The 21661-nt window shown below is 35.9% G+C and overlaps 1 protein-coding gene across 1 annotated transcript in view; it reads left to right on the forward strand.

The window, feature by feature from the left end:
- The window catches only part of LOC145990222 (uncharacterized), a 70716-nt gene that overhangs the window by 23419 nt on the left and 25636 nt on the right, over positions 1–21661 (forward strand). Inside the window, exon 3 of the mRNA XM_083125896.1 lies at positions 171–289. Coding sequence (XP_082982022.1) covers positions 171–289 — 119 coding nt within the window. The remainder of the gene's footprint in view (positions 1–170; positions 290–21661) is intronic.

Below are 21661 nucleotides of genomic sequence, written 5' to 3' on the forward strand. Positions count from 1 at the left end.
TTTGACTATATTATTTGCTGATTCTGAAGAAATGGGCCAGATTTGGTCACTAGTAGGCTATCTGTTGTTGTCTATTCCAAAAGAACATTTCATTTCTGTAATTGAATAATACTTTACATACACATGCATATATAAAATGTATTTCTAACAATATACTTATTTTTCGACAGGTATGTCTGGTGAGATGGTTGAAGTGGATGTTGGACGGTGTCGAAAGTTCTGTAGAAGACAAGATCATTCGTGGATTTCCCCTGCCGAAGAAAATCACAGAATCAGGGGGACAAGACAGGTTTGGAGATACTAGAAAACAGTAGTGAATGATATTCTTTACCATTAAGATATGAACTCAATGTTGTTGAAACTGCAAGCAGATATAGCTAACATACGTGTATATATAACTGGGCTATGCAAAACAATGTAAACATTAGCCCAGTAGTAACGCCATTAGTGAGAAAATAGTACGTTTGTGGGGAAAAAGCATGAAAGTTTTACACTTTATCTACACACGGTCAAAACAATTTTTGATGTAGGGTCCAAAGATTATCGTCGTTTTATTGGACACGACGCCCATTGGATTCTTGGTCTCTTTCCTTCCTCTGTTTAAAGTCAGCTTCTCAACAAATAGAACAGAACAGAACAAAATAACAAATTTTCAAAATCCTTCATGAAGCTTTATTTTACCACCTTATGTTGGAATACACTTTCAAAGATATATTTAGATAATAAAAATGTTGAAAACGAAATTCTAAAGAAATTACATTTGCTTCAAAGAATTTTGCACATAAATGGCTAATTAGCGAAAATACTATTCAACACTTGGGGAAAGATCATTAAAAGAACTTTAATTTTTTTCCATTACATGCTAAGTTTGGTTGGAAAATGAAGGATAGCGTTTAAGCGACGCGATGTCAGCGCCTAGTCTTGGAACGATGACCACTGTGTTTTTACATACGTAAGTCATTTTAGGTTTATACCTTACCAAATAGAGGGTAAACTTTAAAATTGCCGCAGAGTTAGTTTTCTTGTCCCTGAATATGAGTAACTTACTGAAAATTTCCACAAAATTTCATGTTGCCTGCGTGCTTGATTAATTTGGTTTATTTCACTTCGCTTTTCAGCAACTTTTGGCTAATCGCGAAGATGAGGATGAATGATGATACGGGTTTGCGTGGACCAACTACGAAGGTTTCAAAATGTCGGCCAGATAACTACGCTTCCGTCTCATATATCATAATATAATCGTGATTATTGCATCTATAAACTTTACGCCAACGGCACTCGAAAGAGAAATCTTAAGGTAATATACACATAACAAATAATTGCCTTATTCTTTAGAATTTGCATTATAGATATCGATTTACCTTCTTTAAGTTAGATTGATTGATTTCGTTAATTTTACTTCGCTCTTTCTGCCCCTGCTCGGCAAATCGATAAGATGAAGATGAGTGTTGATATGATGAAATTGATGAGGGTCACTCACAAAGAACATCCGGCTTCAAGTTTCAATTTTTGAACTTCAGTACCGTATTTGCATGCATCTAATTGAAAGCAAGTATATAATATAGAAGATAGCACATATCTTGTTAGGGGTGTAGAAGCAACCGATAGAGGTAAAATATTTTCAGGGACAAATATAGCGTTATTGCGTAGGTTACAGCAGTAGTAACCAGAGTGGAGAGTGAAGATTGGGAGGTGATAATTTTCAAAGTAATCTAATGTGTTCTTTTTGTGTGCGTGTGAATTACGACACGCCGAAATACCATCGATCTAAAAATTTATTAAACTAATCGCTAGAGAGATCATGGAGCAAATGAAACATACAAGATGGAAAATTTGCATCATGATTTCTAAAATAGTTAGAAATGTTTTTTTTAAAAGGTCCTTGCTAAAATGGACACTGATTTATAAATGTATTTGATTCGAAGGTTAAGGCACATTAATCAATTAATATCAATGTTAAATTTATATAAAGGAATAATTCAATTCAAGGTACAAGCCTGTGTGAATCTGGCGATTAGAAATTTCTCATACAAAGCAAAGCTGTAGATCAATTTGAGTACGGATTCTCCATTGAGTCAGTTAACAAAACGCCCTGAAGAGGGCAGCTCACTACAAAGGCCAATAAAGTCGTCGACGATTTGTACACCAGGTGTCTCTAGCGTGCTTTACCTGGACAAAGTCTCGAGATCTCAAAGCAACAGTAGATAAACACAACGAATATCTTTCAAACGAGAATGAGATATCCAAGTAACGTTGCTAAAAAGAGGTGAGGATGAAGGTGACATGTTTTCTTTGTAAAGAGACAGATACAGTGGAGTTCCTATGGATTTCGTACGGAAAATATGAGGGTAGGAGCGGAGGTTACATATTCTCTTTAAGCAGCCATTCCCATATTTTACCATATTTTCTCAGTATTTTGGCAAAAGAGCAAAAGGTTATGGCTAACTTTCATTTGAGTACACTTTATGCACATATTCGAGTATCGTCTTACAATTTAAAGTTGAATCAGAATATATGTGTAATGTGCCTCGACCGGCAACAGAAAACCAACTAACTAACTCTCTAGTCTTCTTGAACCCGAAGGTTCATGGCTGCAGCAACACAGGCCTTCCATCTGTCCCTATACTGAGCAAGATCTATCCACTCTCAACGTTATCCATCAATCTTCGTCTTGGTCTTCCTATTGGTCTATTACCATCAGGTTTCCCAACAAGAATCCTGTAAACTCTTCTTTCATCTTCCATTCTTGCCACATGGCCTGCCCACCTAAGTCTTATTGATTTAATCATTCTAATAATATCTGGACCTCAATACAAATTATGTACTTATAACTTATAACCTTCTCCACTCACCTGTCTCCTCATCCCTTTTAGGCCCAAATATTTTCCTAAGGATCTTCTTTTCAAATACTCTCAATTTATGTTCCTCTTTCAATGTAAGGGACCAAGTTTCACACCCATATAATATTACAGGCAAAATTACTGTTTTGTATATTTTAACTTTTAGTTTCTTAGATATTAAACGAGAAGACAAAAGTTTATGAAGAGAAAAGTAACATGCATTTCCTGAATTAAGTCTGCTTTTTATTTCCTCTTTAATCTCATTTTCATTTGTTAGTATTACTCCAATGTAGTTGAATTTGGAAACTGGTTCAGACAAGTGGTTATCAATAATTAGATTTTGATTATTACCTAACACTTAGTTTCGGCCTGTAAGCATATATTTAGTTTTCTCTTTGCTAACTTCCAAACCTATCTCTTTAGCCGCTTTGAAAAATATTTTAGCATTATTCTTAATTGTATTTATATCATCCCCCAGTTAGTCTACATCATCTGCATATGCTAACAGCTGAGTCACACAAGAGAAAACCGGGATCCCTTAATTACAATTCTACGCATTAGCCACAACACAACGCTGTCCATAGGCTAAGAGGGTAATGATGCCTGACGGGACTTTAGACAGACAGATAAAGAAGATAAGCAAAACGGAAAAACAATAAGTAGTAAACATTTCCTTAGTTTTAGAGGAATGCATCAGGTTTGTTAAATGTCCAACAATTTAAAAAAAAAATCAATTCCGGTTCAGGAGGAAAAATCCGCAATCATTGCGAGTGAAGCTAGCAAGAAAATATTTACATCCATTTCTTTGCAGGCATTGAAGAATATTAATTTAATGTGCTGTCAATACTTTCTTAGGATCCCGTGATATTTAATTTTTTTCAGCTTCTCTTTTCGCACGTTCGGTGCCAGAAACTTGTAAATACCATTTCGCTAATAATAGTCCCCGAAATATAATATTCACTCTCTCTCCACTATAGAAATCCCTTGACAATATAAAATTTAACACTTTATCAAGAGCTTCATATCTTCCCCTTTAAATTTAATACTCAATCCTTCCACCAAAATTTCCGTCCCAATATTAGACTTGCTGTTTATATTGAAGAGTGGATATTGTCTCCTTCAAAACAAATAATTCTCAGTCACCAGAACAGTGTAAGATAAGAGTAATACACAAGGATGGGATACCCCCTCAATTTAATGCTCAATTAAACTAAAATAACTTAAATACCCGCCACAATCTAAGACTTAACACTGATATTCAAGAGTTGAATATTGCCCCCCCAAAAAAGTTTAATTCTCAATACCCCCCATAATGCACGTGTCAATTTAAGACCTAATTTGTAAGAGTTGGATATTGCCCCCCTCCTCACCCCGATAGCACATATTACGCGTTTCAATTTCCTTGGAACCCTACCAATTGCTATGTATGTAACAGCAACGGTAACTTGTGACCAATACTGTATTGTTCACGTCAAATTTTTATCATAAAAATCCCCCCTCCCCAAGTTGGGTGGACCCAACGTCCACCTGCCCTAAATACGTTCGTTTCTTCATCTAATGGATTAAATATGGTGCATTTAAAGAGTAATTTTTTTAGATATATTTTAGAAAACTATGTAAATGTTCAATTTATATTATTTGAAGGGAAAAAATCTCCCGCAAAAATCTCGATGGAGATGCGCCATAATACTCCCCCTGTGGGCACCCCTGATCAGGGGACTTCACTCTATAATATAGTTATTTTGATATTATATACACATTGTTACAAGTTTAACGAAACTTTTCAACAATATCACTTCTTATATCTCTTTTCACGCCTGCCATTTCCGAAGTACACAAGATAGATCTGTACAGAATACGTAAATTGATATGATCTTTCAAAATCTGCAATCAGATTTTAGCTAACGTTAACGGTTGTCGAGTTTTGATCGATTACTTGGGAATGAAATTGCCACGAGTAAATTGAGACATACTGAGTGATGTCACGTATACAAGTTGTAGTAGCCCACAGTAACGCCATATTTGTTTCTAAAGTATATTTAGTAGTGTGATTTGTGGTACAACCAGCACCACTTACAGGTGTACAAATGATGAGCTCATATAATTAAACAGCCCGATTTGCCCACACTTAAAATTATGCCAAGATGCTCTTATTCCCCAATTCTTCAAGTGTGATATGCTCTTAATTCTAAGAATTTTGAATCCTAGTGTACAAATGATGACCCCCCTCAGATTGATTTGCCTACACTTATAAAAGGCACTTCTGTGAGATTGTTGTCCATAAATTTGTTAAAAATATGCCCCTCTTGATATTTTTTTTGCCCACACCTAAAACTACGCCAAACGTATTAACACACACCCACACCCACCCTCACACACACACACCCACACCCACCCACACATATTTACTTCCGGTCCACTTCCGGTCCACTTCCGGTCCACTTCCGGTCCACTTCCGGTTCACTTCCGGTCCACTTCCGGTTTGCCTACTTCCGGTCCACTTGTGGCCTATTTCTGGTTTATTTATATTGCATCATGTTTTGCAACAAATTATTACCCAATATTAAGCAATAAATTATTAGACATGTGTTGTTTTCTGATTGGTTGGTTAAGACATAATGTGATGATGTGTTTTATTCTGATTGGCTTATTGTTTCAGATGCTTTCAATGCGATCTGTGCTTAGGCTATATAAAGAGATTTTGCATTGCATATCAGCCAGTATTGTAAGAGTTGTTGAAGAGTACAGATGTGTTGTTACAGTGCTTCTCATACTTACAGGCCTGTTTGGTTTAATATATAATTCATATTAAATATATTTCTGGTATATTGAACAAAAAGGGCTTATATTTTGTATAAAAAATCTGATATTTGTTGCATCCAGCTTGTTTGTTGTAATCCACTCTTATTTAGAGTCAGGCTTATATCTGTCCCAGCCTGTTATACAAAAATCAATACATAACACTCAGCGCTAGGTCATTGCCTTTCTAGGACATGCATGTCTGTGCAGGCATTTGCGGAAGGTCAGTGTAGATCAATATTTATTCTCTTTTTCCACTTGTAGGCTATTAGCTTTACAACCTGTCATAATAAGCATAGAGTTTTGGTTTAAAACCCAAAAAATTTTATATAATAAACTGAGAATAAAAATTAATAATATTAACATATTAAATATACACAAGAAATAAACAAAGCACACAGCTGAACAAAATATATATATATATTAAGTACAAAATTTTGAATTGAACCCCAGGAAATCTTATATAATAAACCAACAACAAAAATGCCAAATCAAAAATATTGCAATCAGTGTAAAAAGAATATATCCAGCCCCAATTGGGCCAGATATTAAAAGAATTGTGACCCAGGCAAATATAGAACTCCCACTAAAATATGTCCTAAATGCCACAAAATATTTAGCAAGGCATATTTCAATAGACATGTGGGCTCTTGTTCTGCACAGTTATCAACATTGCCCCCTCAACCATCTACATCTGGTCTGAAAAGGAAGCACGAAACACCTGTTAATGCTGGACCAGCAAAGCAGCCACGCTATGAACCCATCCATAGCAGTTTTAATGGCCAATTAAGGGATCACCGTTTTGTATCAGAGCCAAGATGTGACATTAAGAATTTTTTGAACAGTATAAATCCAGATGTGCAGGCAATTCTAAATGCACAAAATAGCTCTTATAAGCTGTCTCTCAAATTGTTTACACAATATAAGAAGCCAAATGGCACAAAATTTACACAGCCCCACATAACAGAAACTGTACCGGTATATTCAAATGCAAATTCAGACAAAATAATAAGCAGTTTGATAGATCAATTGAATATTAAACACTCTGAATTTGCAGCAAAAGAGTCTGGATGGAGCCTATGCGGAACTTCACACAAGTTATATGTTAATATTTATGAATTCAGCCCATTACAAGGTTCCACTTATGTGCCATTACCTGCCAATATCAAAAACAAAAGAGCCGTGGTTAATATAAAAAATAATGACCAGAAATGCTTTTTGTGGTGTATTTTAGCTGCTTTGTATCCAGTTTCAAGGCATCCTGAGAGAATAACTTATTATAAACAACATGAAAATGATTTTGATGAGGCAATGGAGGGTTTAGAATATCCAATGCCTGTTCAGAATATTGATAAATTTGAAAAAAAGGCCAGGAATATCAATGATAAACAATTATCTATTAATGTATTTATTTGTTCTACTGGCCGTGGCAATTGCTGGATAGATCCTCTCAGAATCAGTACACTTGATGATGAATCTGCTATTCCGATTGATCTGCTCTTAATTAAAGGGGATGGCACAAATCATTACACTCTGATACATAATCTTGAAGCTTTAGTCAGAACACAACTAGACAAAACTCATAAAATATTCAAGTTGTGCAGAAGATGTTTGTCTGTATTTGATGGTAGAAAAATGGTGAATGGTGTTTGTGAAGAGAATGCAGAAATTGCTAAAAACAAGTTAATTGAGCATCTGAAATACTGTGGCAACCATAAACCTGTTCATATGGTGATGCCAATGCCAAGTGAAAATGCAAAATTCAAAAAGTTTGAAGCCTTGTTGGAACACCCAGCATATATAGTCTGTGATTTTGAATCAAATCTCAAACCCCTTGCATTCTGCAGCCCAGATCCTGATGAACCTTCAATTACATCATATCAATTACATGAACCTTCCAGTTTTTATTATGTGGTTGTACAGGATGGTGTTGTTAGTAAAGAATATTTATACATGGGAGCAGATGCCATCAAAGAATTTGCACATAGAATAGAAAATGAGTGCCATGACATAGCATCTAATGTCTTATTAAAATCAAAACCTATGTTGCCTTTAACAGAGGAACAGATTGAAGATTTCAACAAAGCAGAAAAATGCCCGGTATGTGATTCTGAATTTTCAGATACAAATATCAAGGTGAAACACCATTCTCATACAGATGGTAAATTCTTAATGGCCCTGTGTAATAGCTGTAATATTAAGATCCAGAGACCAAAATTTGTCCCTATATTTTGCCATGGTGCATCCAATTATGATTTTCATCATTTGATCAGGTACGAGGGGTTTGACAAGCAGAATTTAAATATTTTAGCAGAAAATAATGAAAAATATATTGCCATTAGCAAAATAATTAAAGTTAATGGTGTTTCTATTCACTTAAGATTTCTTGATTCATACAGAATTTTATCGGCTAGCCTGGCTACACTGGCCACTCAATTATCTGATGATCAATTCAAAATCACATGTGCTTTGTTTCCAAATCAGGACCTGAAATTAATTAGGCGGAAGGATGTATATCCATATGATTATGTTACAGATTTTTCTAAATTTGATGAGTGTTCTCTGCCACCACAACAAGAGTTTTACAGCAAAATCAGAGGATCTGGAATCACTGATGAAGATTATCACCATGCCCAGTTGATGTGGAACAATTTAAAATGCCAGACATTTGGTGATTATCACAAGGCTTATTTAAAACTTGATGTCACTCTCTTAGCTGATATATTGCAGGCATTCAGAAAATCTTCCATGCAAAATTATAAACTGGATCCAATGTATTTTTACAGTGCTCCAGGCCTAGCATGGTCTGCAATGTTTTTAAACACTAAAATGCAATTGGATCTGATCCAGGATCAAGATATGTATCTGTTTATGGAACAATGTATAAGAGGAGGCATGGTGCAATGTTCTCAGAGATATGCCAGAGCAAATAACAAATATATTCCTGATTATGATCCAGCACTGCCATCAAATTATATACTGTATGTAGATGCCAACAGCCTCTATGGTTATGCCATGATGGATAAATTGCCATATGCAGGGCTTGAGTGGGTTGAAGATTTCAATATTGAAGATCTTAAGGATTTTGATGACAGTAACTATGGCCTGTTCTTAGAGGTTGATCTGACAATTTCTGATGATTTACACAACACATTTTCTGATCTGCCCCCAATTCCCGAGGTTGAGTGCTCACCTGGCTCTAAACAAAAGAAATTGATGATGACTCTAGAGCCGAAACAGGATTATGTCATCCAGTTCCTGATGAATCATGGTGTTCAAGTGACCAAAGTTGGAAAAGTTTTGAGGTTCAGGCACTCAAGATGGTTGAAACCATATATTGATACAAACACAGAGCTTCGAACATCTGCAATGAGCCAATTTGATAAGACCTTGTTTAAATTGATGGTCAATTCAGTGTATGGCAAAACAATTGAAAATGTCAGAAAACATATTGGAGCAAAAAAATTATTGCAAAGCCTAATTTCAATTATAGAAGAATTTATGATGAAAATATGGCACTCTTCAACATGAAAAAAACAAAAATTAAATTTGATAAGCCTATTTATGTAGGGGCTGTGATATTGGAATTGGCCAAATTACACATGTTAAAATTGTATTATGATGTGTTGAAGCCTTTTTATGGTGATTGTGTAAAACTGATGTACATGGACACAGATAGTTTTGTTCTTGATATTCAAACAGAAGATGTTTATAAAGATATAGCACAGCCTGAATTGTTTAAATATTTTGATACCAGTGAACATACAGAGATTCAACACCACAACAAAAAGGTGCCTGGCAAGTTAAAAGATGAGACACTTGGTGATGTTATTGTGGCATTTGCTGGGTTAAGGGCCAAGATGTACAGTTTTGAAACATGTAGTGGCGCTGTTGCCAAAAAGGCCAAGGGCATTGACAGAGTAATTGTTGACAAAGAGCTTGAATTTGAGGATTACAAAAATTGTCTCAAATCATGTAGAACAATCAGAACATCAGAAAATAGAATTCAGAGTGTGGATCACTTATTGACTAGCAATATTGTAAGAAAAGTGGCTCTGGACCCACATGATGATAAGAGATGCATTTTATCATGTGGCATACATACTCTACCATGGGGTCATTGTGATTTGAAAAATAGCAATCAATGCCCAATTACAGAGCATGATTTGAAATAAATAAACATGCCTATGAACTTATTTGGGTTCAAAAAACAGGCTATTATGGACCTGCCAACAGCACAACCCTCTTCTGATATAATATCTAAACTAAGTGCTTTGTTAATTATTCATCTGAACAGCATACTTACAGATGTTGATGATGAAACAGGTAAAACATTGTACATATTTAACAATAATTTAAATCATTACCAATTACCTGTAGGTGGTCAATTGCAATTTATTACAACCCCTGAGGGTAATGTCAAGATTTCAGTGGGGAGAAATATTTATAGAATTTAGCACTCAAACATGATTTCTGGCACTGTATATACTGTTTCTGTTGGTGACTGCTTATATATTGAGGTCCCGGGGTCATATGACAAGCTTATACCTTTTTTTATAGAATTAAGAATCAGATATTCAATAATAAATAACCACTAAAACAAAAATGCCTAATGATATATTTGGCCATACAAGGCATGAAGATCACAGTGATGAGATTCTGATGCTTGATGTCAGAGTCAAGAAATTAAGAAGTGATTTACAAGCTTTACAAACCACACTCAATGCCAGTCTTCAACTAGAAATTACAAATTTGCAATCACAATGCATGGACCCTCTTCTTAAAATTGATTCTGAACTCAAATTATTGCTTCAGAAATATACTGATCTGGCCACATTAGATAATTTTCAAAGTTTAGAAGAAGCTGTAGCAGCTCTTCAAGCCAAATTTAAGACCCAGGCCACCAACTCTGAGCAATTGAAACAGCAATTGGAAGAGCAGATAAATAATGTCCAGACACAGCTCCAAACAATTGTCAAAAGCATAAAATCACAAGAAGATTTTGATCTAGTGATTTCCACTCTAAAAGAACAGATTCAATCACTCCAAATACCTAATCTGGACCCTCTGAACAATGCCATAGCCGAGGTTAAAGAAAAAATTGAGACACTTGAAAATTTTATGAACAACTTGCCATCTTCTGATGCTTTGAGTGCAATAACTCGGAGTGTTGCCAACATTAAGCTGCAACTTGAAACATATGAAGATTTTGGAAAAATTCAAAGTACCATAACCCATCTTGAGGGTACAATAGCAGCAGTGCAAAGTGATTTGAGAAATGTACAAGAATCCCGCCTGCCTGGTATTGTAGACACACTTGTCAGTGTCCAGCAACAGATCACAAAGCTTGAAAACCTCAACGCTGAATCTGAACTATCTCATTTTCATCACTTGATCGATGATATCCAAACAAAGCTTGAAATTTTACAACAATCAACACCCACTCAGGCAGATATAGCCCTGCTCCAAAATGCTATGCAAAATGTGGCTGATGCTTCTGAATTAAATAATGTGAAATTGGCACTTGAATCTTTGCAAAATACTGTATCAAATCTCCCGACATCACAGGAACTTAAAAATATTAAGAGAGCTGTGAATCGCATATTGAAATCAGAAGATATCAAGAATATCCAGACAGAGATCAAACAACTTACTCAGACAGTGGCCACTCTACCAACTAATCAACATATTAATGAACTGCATGCCCTGTTTGAGGATATCAGAAGACAGGTCCATGATCTTACTGCTCAAAATTCAAAATTGGCAGTTATTGAAAATTTGCAACAAATTGTAGCTAATATCAAGCAACAGCTAGGGACCATGGAATCCAATCAAGCAAATGCTCTGTCTGTTTTTGCCACCCAGCTTCAAGAGATTGTGCAACAATACAAGAAACTTATTGTGGACATAAAAATCAAGCCAGGCCATGATGATGTTGTTAGGACCATCAATGAGCATCTTGAATCTGTAACAAGCAGATTGCGTACAGCAGAAAAAGAAATAACAGGCATAATCAAGAATCCAAAACATACAGTAATTCTTGAATTGTACAGCATCCCCAACAAAGAATATGATTCACCATTTACACCAGGTGGCAAAATATATATGCTGTCCCCTGCTCAATTTTATTACCAGTTTTTTGTTGGGGGCACACTGAGACCAATCAAGATCAAATATTGGCTTCAACCACATGCACACCACTACCCCACCTTATCAATAACAAATGCTGTCAACAAACCAAAAATCACCAGTGTAGAGTTAGAGGATTTTACAGATCCCAATACATTAGAAACATCTTATGCTGAAGATGATGGATCTCTGGAATTTAATATACAAATAGGAGACAAACTGTATTTAGAAAATCCTGCAGTATCAGCTGCTGAACACCCCATAGTTGCAATATTCTTGTTTTCATATTATGTCTAGACAAATTACTGTTGATGAATTACACAGACAAGCCAGACATAATTATAAGAGACTGCCAGTAGTCACAAAAGGCATAGATGATTTATGGCAAGGGGACTTGATTGAGATGGCAAGTGGACAGTTGAAAAACTTAGACAAAATCAACAAGGGCTACAAGTATCTACTTACTGTCATAGATACATTTTCAAAATTTGCCTGGGCTGTACCACTCAAATCCAAGACTGGAAAATGTGTTACAGAAGCCATCAGGACAATCATCAATCAGAGTGGAAGATCACCGCGCTATTTGCAAACAGATAATGGCAAAGAATTTTATAATTCTGTGTTCCAACAATTTATTAAAAGCCAGTCAATACAACATTATTCGAGTTACAGTGATCTCAAAGCCTCAATTGTAGAGAGATTCAACAAAACTCTAAAAAATCTTATGTATAAACAATTTACACTTCAAGGTAATTATAAATGGCTTAATATTCTTCCAGAACTTCTACATAAATATAACAACTCGGTTCATTCCACAATCAACATGAAACCCTCTGAAGTAACTTCATCTGATGAGCAAAAATTGATCAGGACTGTTTATTATCCTAGATACCAGCCAACAAGAAGAAAGGCCAAATACAAGGTGGGTGATCAAGTAAGAATCAGCAAATATAAGCACTTATTCAAAAGAGGCTTTACAAGAAACTGGAGCACTGAATTATTTACAGTGGTTCAAGTTAAACCTGGGACCCTTAACACATATATAATAAAAGATCACGGAGGAGAAATTCTCAAAGGCCGATTCTATGAAGAAGAACTCAACAAAACTAAACAGCCTGACACATATCTCATAGAAAAAATCATCCGCAGAAAAGGCAACAAGTTATTTGTCAAATGGCTAGGACTTCCAGAACACAGCTGGATCGATGCAGACAAAATAATAATATGAGCACCTGGGATGTTATAAAAAGGCTGCCAGAACCTGAACAGCAGATTAAGAGAAATGGCAAGTTGCTGACTGATAATATTAGATGTCTTATTGTTGGGCCATCAGCTTGTGGTAAAACTACACTAATCATTGATAATTTTTTATTGGCACCCAACTGGTTAGACTGGAAAAACAGGCACTTGTATGTTTTCTCTAAGAGCTTGGAACAATTAAAATATCAGCAGCTGATGAAGCTATATGATGGATTGGATATTGCCACTTTTGAATCAGATGTTAAACCACTTCATGAATGTCTCGATAATTCTGTTGTTGTGTTTGATGACATTATACTGGATAATCAAAACAAGGTTAGAAATTTTTTTACACAGGGCCGACACAAAAACATTGATTGCTTCTACCTGGCACAGACTTTTTCTAAAATACCGAAGCAGCTGATCCGAGACAACAGCAATTTTATATGTGTGTTTCATCAAGATCATACCAACCTCAAACACATACATGATGAATATGTAGGTGGGGACTTGAGCTACAATAATTTTTCCAAGTTTTGCAGTAGGTGCTGGAACCAGGACAGTTATGGGTTTGTCACAATTGATATGACAAGAAAACCCAATAGTGGCAAATACAGAAATAAAATCAACAATTTTCTAGACATTGAAACATATATAAATAACCATGAAAAGGCCAATCATTGATGATCTTAAATGAAGAGATTATCTTGTAAAAAGATTTAAGGGATGGAAATCACAGAACCGAGAAATTTATGAACAACACAAACAAACAGAACAGCCTATTATTGATGCTATTAGTGAATTAGGTAAAAATATCAAAACTGTTACAGAGAAAAATCAAAATTTGATCACAGAGCTTGTACCTGTAGCTGCAAGGAACATATTAAATTATCCAATCACCCCACTTTCCAGTATTCATACACCTAGTCCTGTTGCTCCTCGAAGAATTGAAGCTACTCTGGATCCTATTGAATTGGGTCTTCTTGCTCAAAAATATTTAAGCACACCTAAAGACAACAAAGATGAGGTCTTTGGCTTATATGCTGACAGAGCGTGATGGTAGCATCATACATAGAATTGGCAATTTCAGAGTAACATTTATGGGAGATGATCTTATTGTATATTCAGAATCTCATCTTGGAGAAAGAGGTGCTTTTGTTAAATATCCCGGCACACCTGGATTGTGGGAACTGATGACTAGGAAAAGGCCTGGCAACTATACAGATCAAGATTATGAACACTACAAAGAAATATTAATAAAATCAGATGCTCTATACCAGAACAATGATCCCACACAAAAAAGAGTCAAGTCTAGCAGTGGAGCAAAATACAACAATTTAATCAAGCCCATATGGTCACAAATCAAGACAGGTAGTGGAATCAAACAATACAACACCCTGCCTAAAGAATTTGTCTGGGTTGATGATGTCAGGAAACTTGTAGATAGGTTATTGGTGATAGCTGGGGAGGAAAATGCTGGCAACCACAATTTTTACAATGAAAAGGTTGGAATTATGGACATGATAAGCACAAAATTGTCTAATTTTATAGTGAATGACACTAAGGGGATTGGATATCTTATAAAAATTATTAATACTCTACCACCTAAATTTTGGAATATTTCTGAGGGCCGGGGGTTGGTTAATGACATTATAAACAAGCTGCCATTTGAACTACATATTCCAGGCTATCAGTATTGTGGTCCCGGTACAAAATTGGACCATAGATTAAACAGGGGTGATCCTGGTGTTAATCCCCTAGATGCTGCTTGTAGAGACCATGACATAGCATACAACACATATTCTGATCTTGACAAGAGACATGTTGCAGACAAAAAATTAGAAGAGGCTGCATTTGGTAGATTTGTAAGCAAAGATGCTTCTTTAAGTGAAAAAATAGCAGCATTGGGAACCACCATAGCTATGAACACCAAGCAAAAACTTGGGTGGGGGTTGTGAATATGTATATAATAAACCTAGAATGAAGGCCAAGGGTGTTATGTATCAAATACCTTATGCAGGTCTTAAATCTCTTAAAACTATTGATAGTCTTTTAACCAAAAAGCAGCGCAAGAAAAAAAGCTCTTGTATTGCCAAGGGCCATGGTATGAAATTGTTGCTTAGTACCCCCCAATTAAAAAAATTACAACAATCTAGAAAAAATCGCATGTAGGGGGTTTCATATTTACTATCCCGGCCATCTTAGCAGCACTTGGGGCTGTTGGGAGCTTGGCTGGGGGATCAGCTGTCATAGCAAAAACAGTAATAGATGCCAAGAAGAATAGGGCAGAATTAGATGAATTGAAGCGCCATAACCTGGCCATGGAGAAACAAGGCAAAGGTGTTAAGAGAGCCATGAATAAGTTTAAAAAAAACAAGAACCGCTTACAAACCAAGATATTGAAGCTTTAATCAAGCCACTGGGCATCAAAAATTTTAGAGGAGTGTACATGTCTGATTCTTTACCAGAGCAACCACTCAACAAAAAGTGTGGCATTGTTAATTTGGATAAGTACAAAAATCAGGGCACTCACTGGATCTGTTATCTTAAATATTTAAACAATAATGCATTTGTGTTTGATTCATTTGGAGGTGTTCCACCTGAAAATTTAGTACAATATCTAAAATCAGCTAATCTTTATTACAATAATGCCCGTGTTCAAAACTTCAAAGATGTTAATTGTGGACATTTGTGTTTATCTGTTCTTAGATATATGTCTCAAATAAATAAACCATCAATTGAAAATTTTCAAAAAGCCTTGTGGTATTTAAAACATCATGGGGGTATTCCATCTCACCAGCCAAAATTCAATATTGAAACTCAAATTACATGATGATATAGTGTATCCCAAAACAATAGCTCTCAGAGCATTTTATGGCATGTACTTGATCCCTAATTTTACACACCACAACAACAAAATTGCAGTAGGGGATCAAAAAATTGTCATCACTCCAGGGCAATATAATCTGTCCACTCTAAATGCTCAATTACCCAGAGGTATAGTATTAACTCAAAATTCTGTCACTCACAGAGTAGAGATTGTATCTGCTACAGAGACAGTGGATCTGGGTACTATAGGAGAGCTGTTAGGCTTTGAGAACAACACAAAACTTGAACCAGCCATCAAACACACTGCTATTAATATACCTAAATTCTTAGCCATAGAGACTCTAAATATCCACTGTAATGTGGCCGAGGGTATGATCACCAAATCAAATGGCATAGGCACTCACAAACAAACTGACATCATTGCAACATTCAAACCTAATTCTGAATTTATGGAGCCAATCATCTACATTCCATCCCCAATATTATATTTTCCTGTGTGTCATAACAGAATAGATAATATTGAATTGATGGTCACTAATGAAAAAGAAGAATTAGTTGATTTTGCTGGAGCCACAACAACTGCAATCATAGAGATTAATATTTAAATAAAAATACATACAAAAAAAATGGAAAATATTGAGAGTTATGAGCTACAATCATTCCCCCCAAACAGGAGGACATTTGCAAATTTAAATCAACCCAACACAGAAATTGAGGTTAATCTTGATGTAGGGGATGGCTTTATACACCCCCACAGAGCAGATCTATACATCAAATTTGATGTTGTAAAGCTCGATGGAACAGATTAACCGGCAAATTCAAATATAAGATTGGTGGATAATTTTGTGCCGCATCTGTTCTCTGAAATTGAGATAAAAAAGCATGGTGTTGTTATAAACAGAGTGGATTATCCCGGCATTACCTCCACAGCTTTGGCCACACTAAAATTATCCAAAACCGAGGCTTCTTACTACAAAATAGGTGGATTTGAGGCTGGTGATAAAATATTAACCAAGAGCCACACAGTGCTGTTCCCTATGCGCCTGTTGCCAGGATTCTTCTCAGATTACAAAGATATTATGTGGAAGGGTGGTTTAAGAATCACATTTAGAAGAGCTGCCAATGATAATAATGCTTTGATGAGGTACAGCACATTAAACTCTACAGGGGAAGCTCTGCCCAATACCCTACCTGATGAAGGCAAATGCATTATTCAGACTATGGAGCTAAGAATCCCAGTTGTTGAATATGAGGCCAGTTAGGCTCTTAAATACAAAGCATATATAATAAAAAATCCACAGATTCCTTTACAATTTTATACATATCAATGTGTACAGAAGCCTGCAACTGGTACTTATTATGAGTTTGATGCTACAAATTCATTCTCCAGTATACAATATGACATGCCGGATTTTGTGGTGGTACTGTTTCAAACTGGAAGACACAATAATCAGGAAAAAAATTCAAGTAAATTTGATAGCTGCAACATCAAGAACATATATCTTAAAAATGGCAGAAATGAGGTATTCCCTAGAGAAAATTATAATTTAGACATGTCCAAGGATGATTTCCTTAAATTATATGAAGCATTTACAGCATACAAAAGGGTCACTACTGGCAATACTGACATGTATTACACACCAGATGAATTCAAAGCACAGAGACCCATGTTTGTCATCAACACTTCAAAAAGGAAACAAGTTGTGGTTAATGACAGGACAAACATTAAAATTATCTGTGAATTCCACAATACACTCCCTGATGACACTATATGTAGTGTTATTCTCATAGGTGAAAAATAATATGTTTATGATGTAAGAAATGAGAGAGTCACAGAACAATTCTAGAAGAATTACATTGTTTTAATATTAGATAAACAAATTGAGGCTGGTGTCCAATTGAACTTAAACCGGAAGTAAATATGTGTGTGTGTGTGTGTGTGGGGGGGGGGGTGGGTGTGGGTGTGTGTTAGTACGTTTGGCGTAGTTTTAGGTGTGGGCAAAAAAAATATCAAGAGGGGCATATTTTTAACAAATTTATGGACAACAATCTCACAGAAGTGCCTTTTATAAGTGTAGGCAAATCAATCTGAGGGGGGTCATCATTTGTACACTAGGATTCAAAATTCTTAGAATTAAGAGCATATCACACTTGAAGAATTGGGGAATAAGGGCATCTTGGCATAATTTTAAGTGTGGGCAAATCGGGCTGTTTAATTATATGAGCTCATCATTTGTACACCTGTAAGTGGTCCTGGTTGTACCACAAATCACACTACTATATTTTTTTTAATATTTCCCATTCTTAGTTGGTTGGTTAGTGTCCATTGAAAGTTGCATTGAAAATTCAAAACTTACAAGTGGCTTCTTCTGTGTACTATGATATTAGAAAATGTTAGCGTTTGATTACAATACGGGTGTTTAGAGTCTGCTGATACTGATAATCAAAAACATGAATGAACATGAAACGTGAATGATCTAACATAGTCAAACAGCATGTGAGAAGTTATTCACGAATCAATGTCAACTTTTTTTTAACGACTCGTTTTCATATTTATACATATGAAACTTTAAATGCATGTACACTCTGATAAATATGGCCTTTGTGGTTTTAAGTGCTTAGAGCAACAGCTACTACGCCGGCGTACTTATGTTCCAATGAACCACGTATATCTATCTTTTTAATGTTTTTTAATTAACTTCACAGCCTGCGAATACTTAAAAGTAATAGAAGAACGACACAAATTAATACCCCAAAATTCAAGAAAGAAAAAGATTCGACAAATTAGATAGAAACAAATTCGAGGTTCATATTTTAACATTTTCGTTGTGTATTTTATCCAAGCTCAGCGGTATATGAATTATTTTATCAAAATAATAATTTTCACCAACTATTACGACAATCAGCTTATTGTTCTCTTACACATTTAAATAATGATTCTGCATCTCCAAGGTACCTTCAATACATGTGCAAGCTTACTTTCTGAAATAGTAATTGAGTAGCCTACAAATACTCGCATTTTAGTGTCGATTCTGTGCTGCGTATAGAGAAGGGAAATTGCTGTCATCGTGAACATAGGTAAAAGTTGTATAACATTTCGAAAATATGAATGTGTTCAGAGCTAAATCTATAGCTTTACAGATTACATTATTTCTAAATCGAAATATACATATGGGGTTCAATATAGTGGAATTGAAAAAATATGTTTTTATAGGAAATAATCAGTGAATGTTTTATTGTGAAATTTTAACCAGAAAAATTATATTATAATAAGTGCTATTTAGTTCCTTAAGTAGAATTAGATTACTCAATAACCAAATTTTAATATATTTTCCATGTGCTGATCTGAACTAATAATATACCAAAAATAAATGAATTAAAAGAAATAGAATTAGTTTCTACACGTATTTGATTTTACTTCGCTGTTCTTTGTAAAAGAATTAGTGCTGCCCAGTTAGATTTCATAAATTAGACTCCCTACAGAAAACGACATATGCTAGCCTGTTTCAAACAGGCCTACCTTACATCAATAGAACTTGTAGACTATACTTTGTAGTCGGCAGGTCACACTTGTTTGTCTTATTGTAATATAATTAAGCCTTGTTTCCATATTGAAACCAATAAGTTGCTGACCAAGGCAGTTTATTAAGGTAAAAACACTTAGCACGTAACGTTTCGACCCTGTATCAGGGTCTTCCTCAGACGAAGAACTAAACTAAAATGATGAAATAAACTACACACAGAAAGATTACATACACATAGCAGGGTCACAAGCCACACAACAACAAAACAAGTTGACAGTCCTTATCTAGGAAGATTTCTACAAAGGAATTAAACATATCACCTCCTGACAGTTGTTGACTAATGGGTCTACTACACTGACAGGTGATTGGCAGGTCAAGATCAGCAAGAGTCTAAGAAACCACCTGCTCACCACTCCCCCACCCCTCCTGCCTTTCTGGTTATGGGTGAATACCTCCTCCTCTGGTCTTCTTCTTTTCTCTTCTTTCTTCCTTCTTCATACTTCTTTTTTCTTCATTCCTTTTCTTCATCCTTTCAACTTTCTCTAACACACTCTTCCATTCCTTGTTTATCTTGAGCCCTCCATTCCAATTCATGATGTCTTCTCCTTTCTTTTCTATTTCTTTGGCCTCCTTCCATTTTCTCACTAGTTCTCTCTTCTCTTTTCCTATTCGCCTAGCCGAATCCCATTCAACTTCATGTCCTGTTTCTCTAGTGTGTTTGAATATGGCATTCCTGTCTCTCTTCAATCTCACATCATCCATGTGTTGCTTTAACCTGTCTTTAAGTCTCTTCTTCGTTTCCCCTATGTATACACTTTCACATCCTCTGCACTTCACCTCGTAGATAACCCCTTCCTCTTCCTCCTCTCTCTTTTCTTCATTCTTCTTGCTGGCTATACTTAAAATAGTGCGTCCTCCCTTCCTGTAAGTTCTTATGCCCACTTTCCTCAGCACTTTGCATATCTTCTCTGTGGCATCGCCCATACTTCTTATACCAAACCATCTCTCTTTTTCTTTTTCTTCCTTCTCTTCCAGTCCTCTCTCTTTTATCTCTTTCCTTCTTCTGTTGATGTTGTGTCTGTCTTTCTTTTCATAGCCATTCTCTTCTAGTTGTTCCCACAGGCTATTAATCTTGGTTTCTTCTTCCCCTTTCTCTGTGCATATCTTCTTTATTCGGTATATATATGCACAGATAAAGGGGAAGAAGAAACCAAGATTAATAGCCTGTGGGAACAACTAGAAGAGAATGGCTATGAAAAGAAAGACAGACACAACATCAACAGAAGAAGGAAAGAGATAAAAGAGAGAGGACTGGAAGAGAAGGAAGAAAAAGAAAAAGAGAGATGGTTTGGTATAAGAAGTATGGGCGATGCCACAGAGAAGATATGCAAAGTGCTGAGGAAAGTGGGCATAAGAACTTACAGGAAGGGAGGACGCACTATTTTAAGTATAGCCAGCAAGAAGAATGAAGAAAAGAGAGAGGAGGAAGAGGAAGGGGTTATCTACGAGGTGAAGTGCAGAGGATGTGAAAGTGTATACATAGGGGAAACGAAGAAGAGACTTAAAGACAGGTTAAAGCAACACATGGATGATGTGAGATTGAAGAGAGACAGGAATGCCATATTCAAACACACTAGAGAAACAGGACATGAAGTTGAATGGGATTCGGCTAGGCGAATAGGAAAAGAGAAGAGAGAACTAGTGAGAAAATGGAAGGAGGCCAAAGAAATAGAAAAGAAAGGAGAAGACATCATGAATTGGAATGGAGGGCTCAAGATAAACAAGGAATGGAAGAGTGTGTTAGAGAAAGTTGAAAGGATGAAGAAAAGGAATGAAGAAAAAAGAAGTATGAAGAAGGAAGAAAGAAGAGAAAAGAAGAAGACCAGAGGAGGAGGTATTCACCCATAACCAGAAAGGCAGGAGGGGTGGGGGAGTGGTGAGCAGGTGGTTTCTTAGACTCTTGCTGATCTTGACCTGCCAATCACCTGTCAGTGTAGTAGACCCATTAGTCAACAACTGTCAGGAGGTGATATGTTTAATTCCTTTGTAGAAATCTTCCTAGATAAGGACTGTCAACTTGTTTTGTTGTTGTGTGGCTTGTGACCCTGCTATGTGTATGTAATCTTTCTGTGTGTAGTTTATTTCATCATTTTAGTTTAGTTCTTCGTCTGAGGAAGACCCTGATACAGGGTCGAAACGTTACGTGCTAAGTGTTTTTACCTTAATAAACTGCCTTGGTCAGCAACTTATTGGTTTTGTTTGTCTTAAGTAATCGCTGTTTGGTGTTCTCGTAAACGCATC

Source organism: Lepisma saccharinum, chromosome 7 (assembly GCF_977018435.1).
Source record: "Lepisma saccharinum chromosome 7, izLepSacc3.1, whole genome shotgun sequence".
NCBI lineage: Eukaryota > Metazoa > Arthropoda > Insecta > Zygentoma > Lepismatidae > Lepisma > Lepisma saccharinum.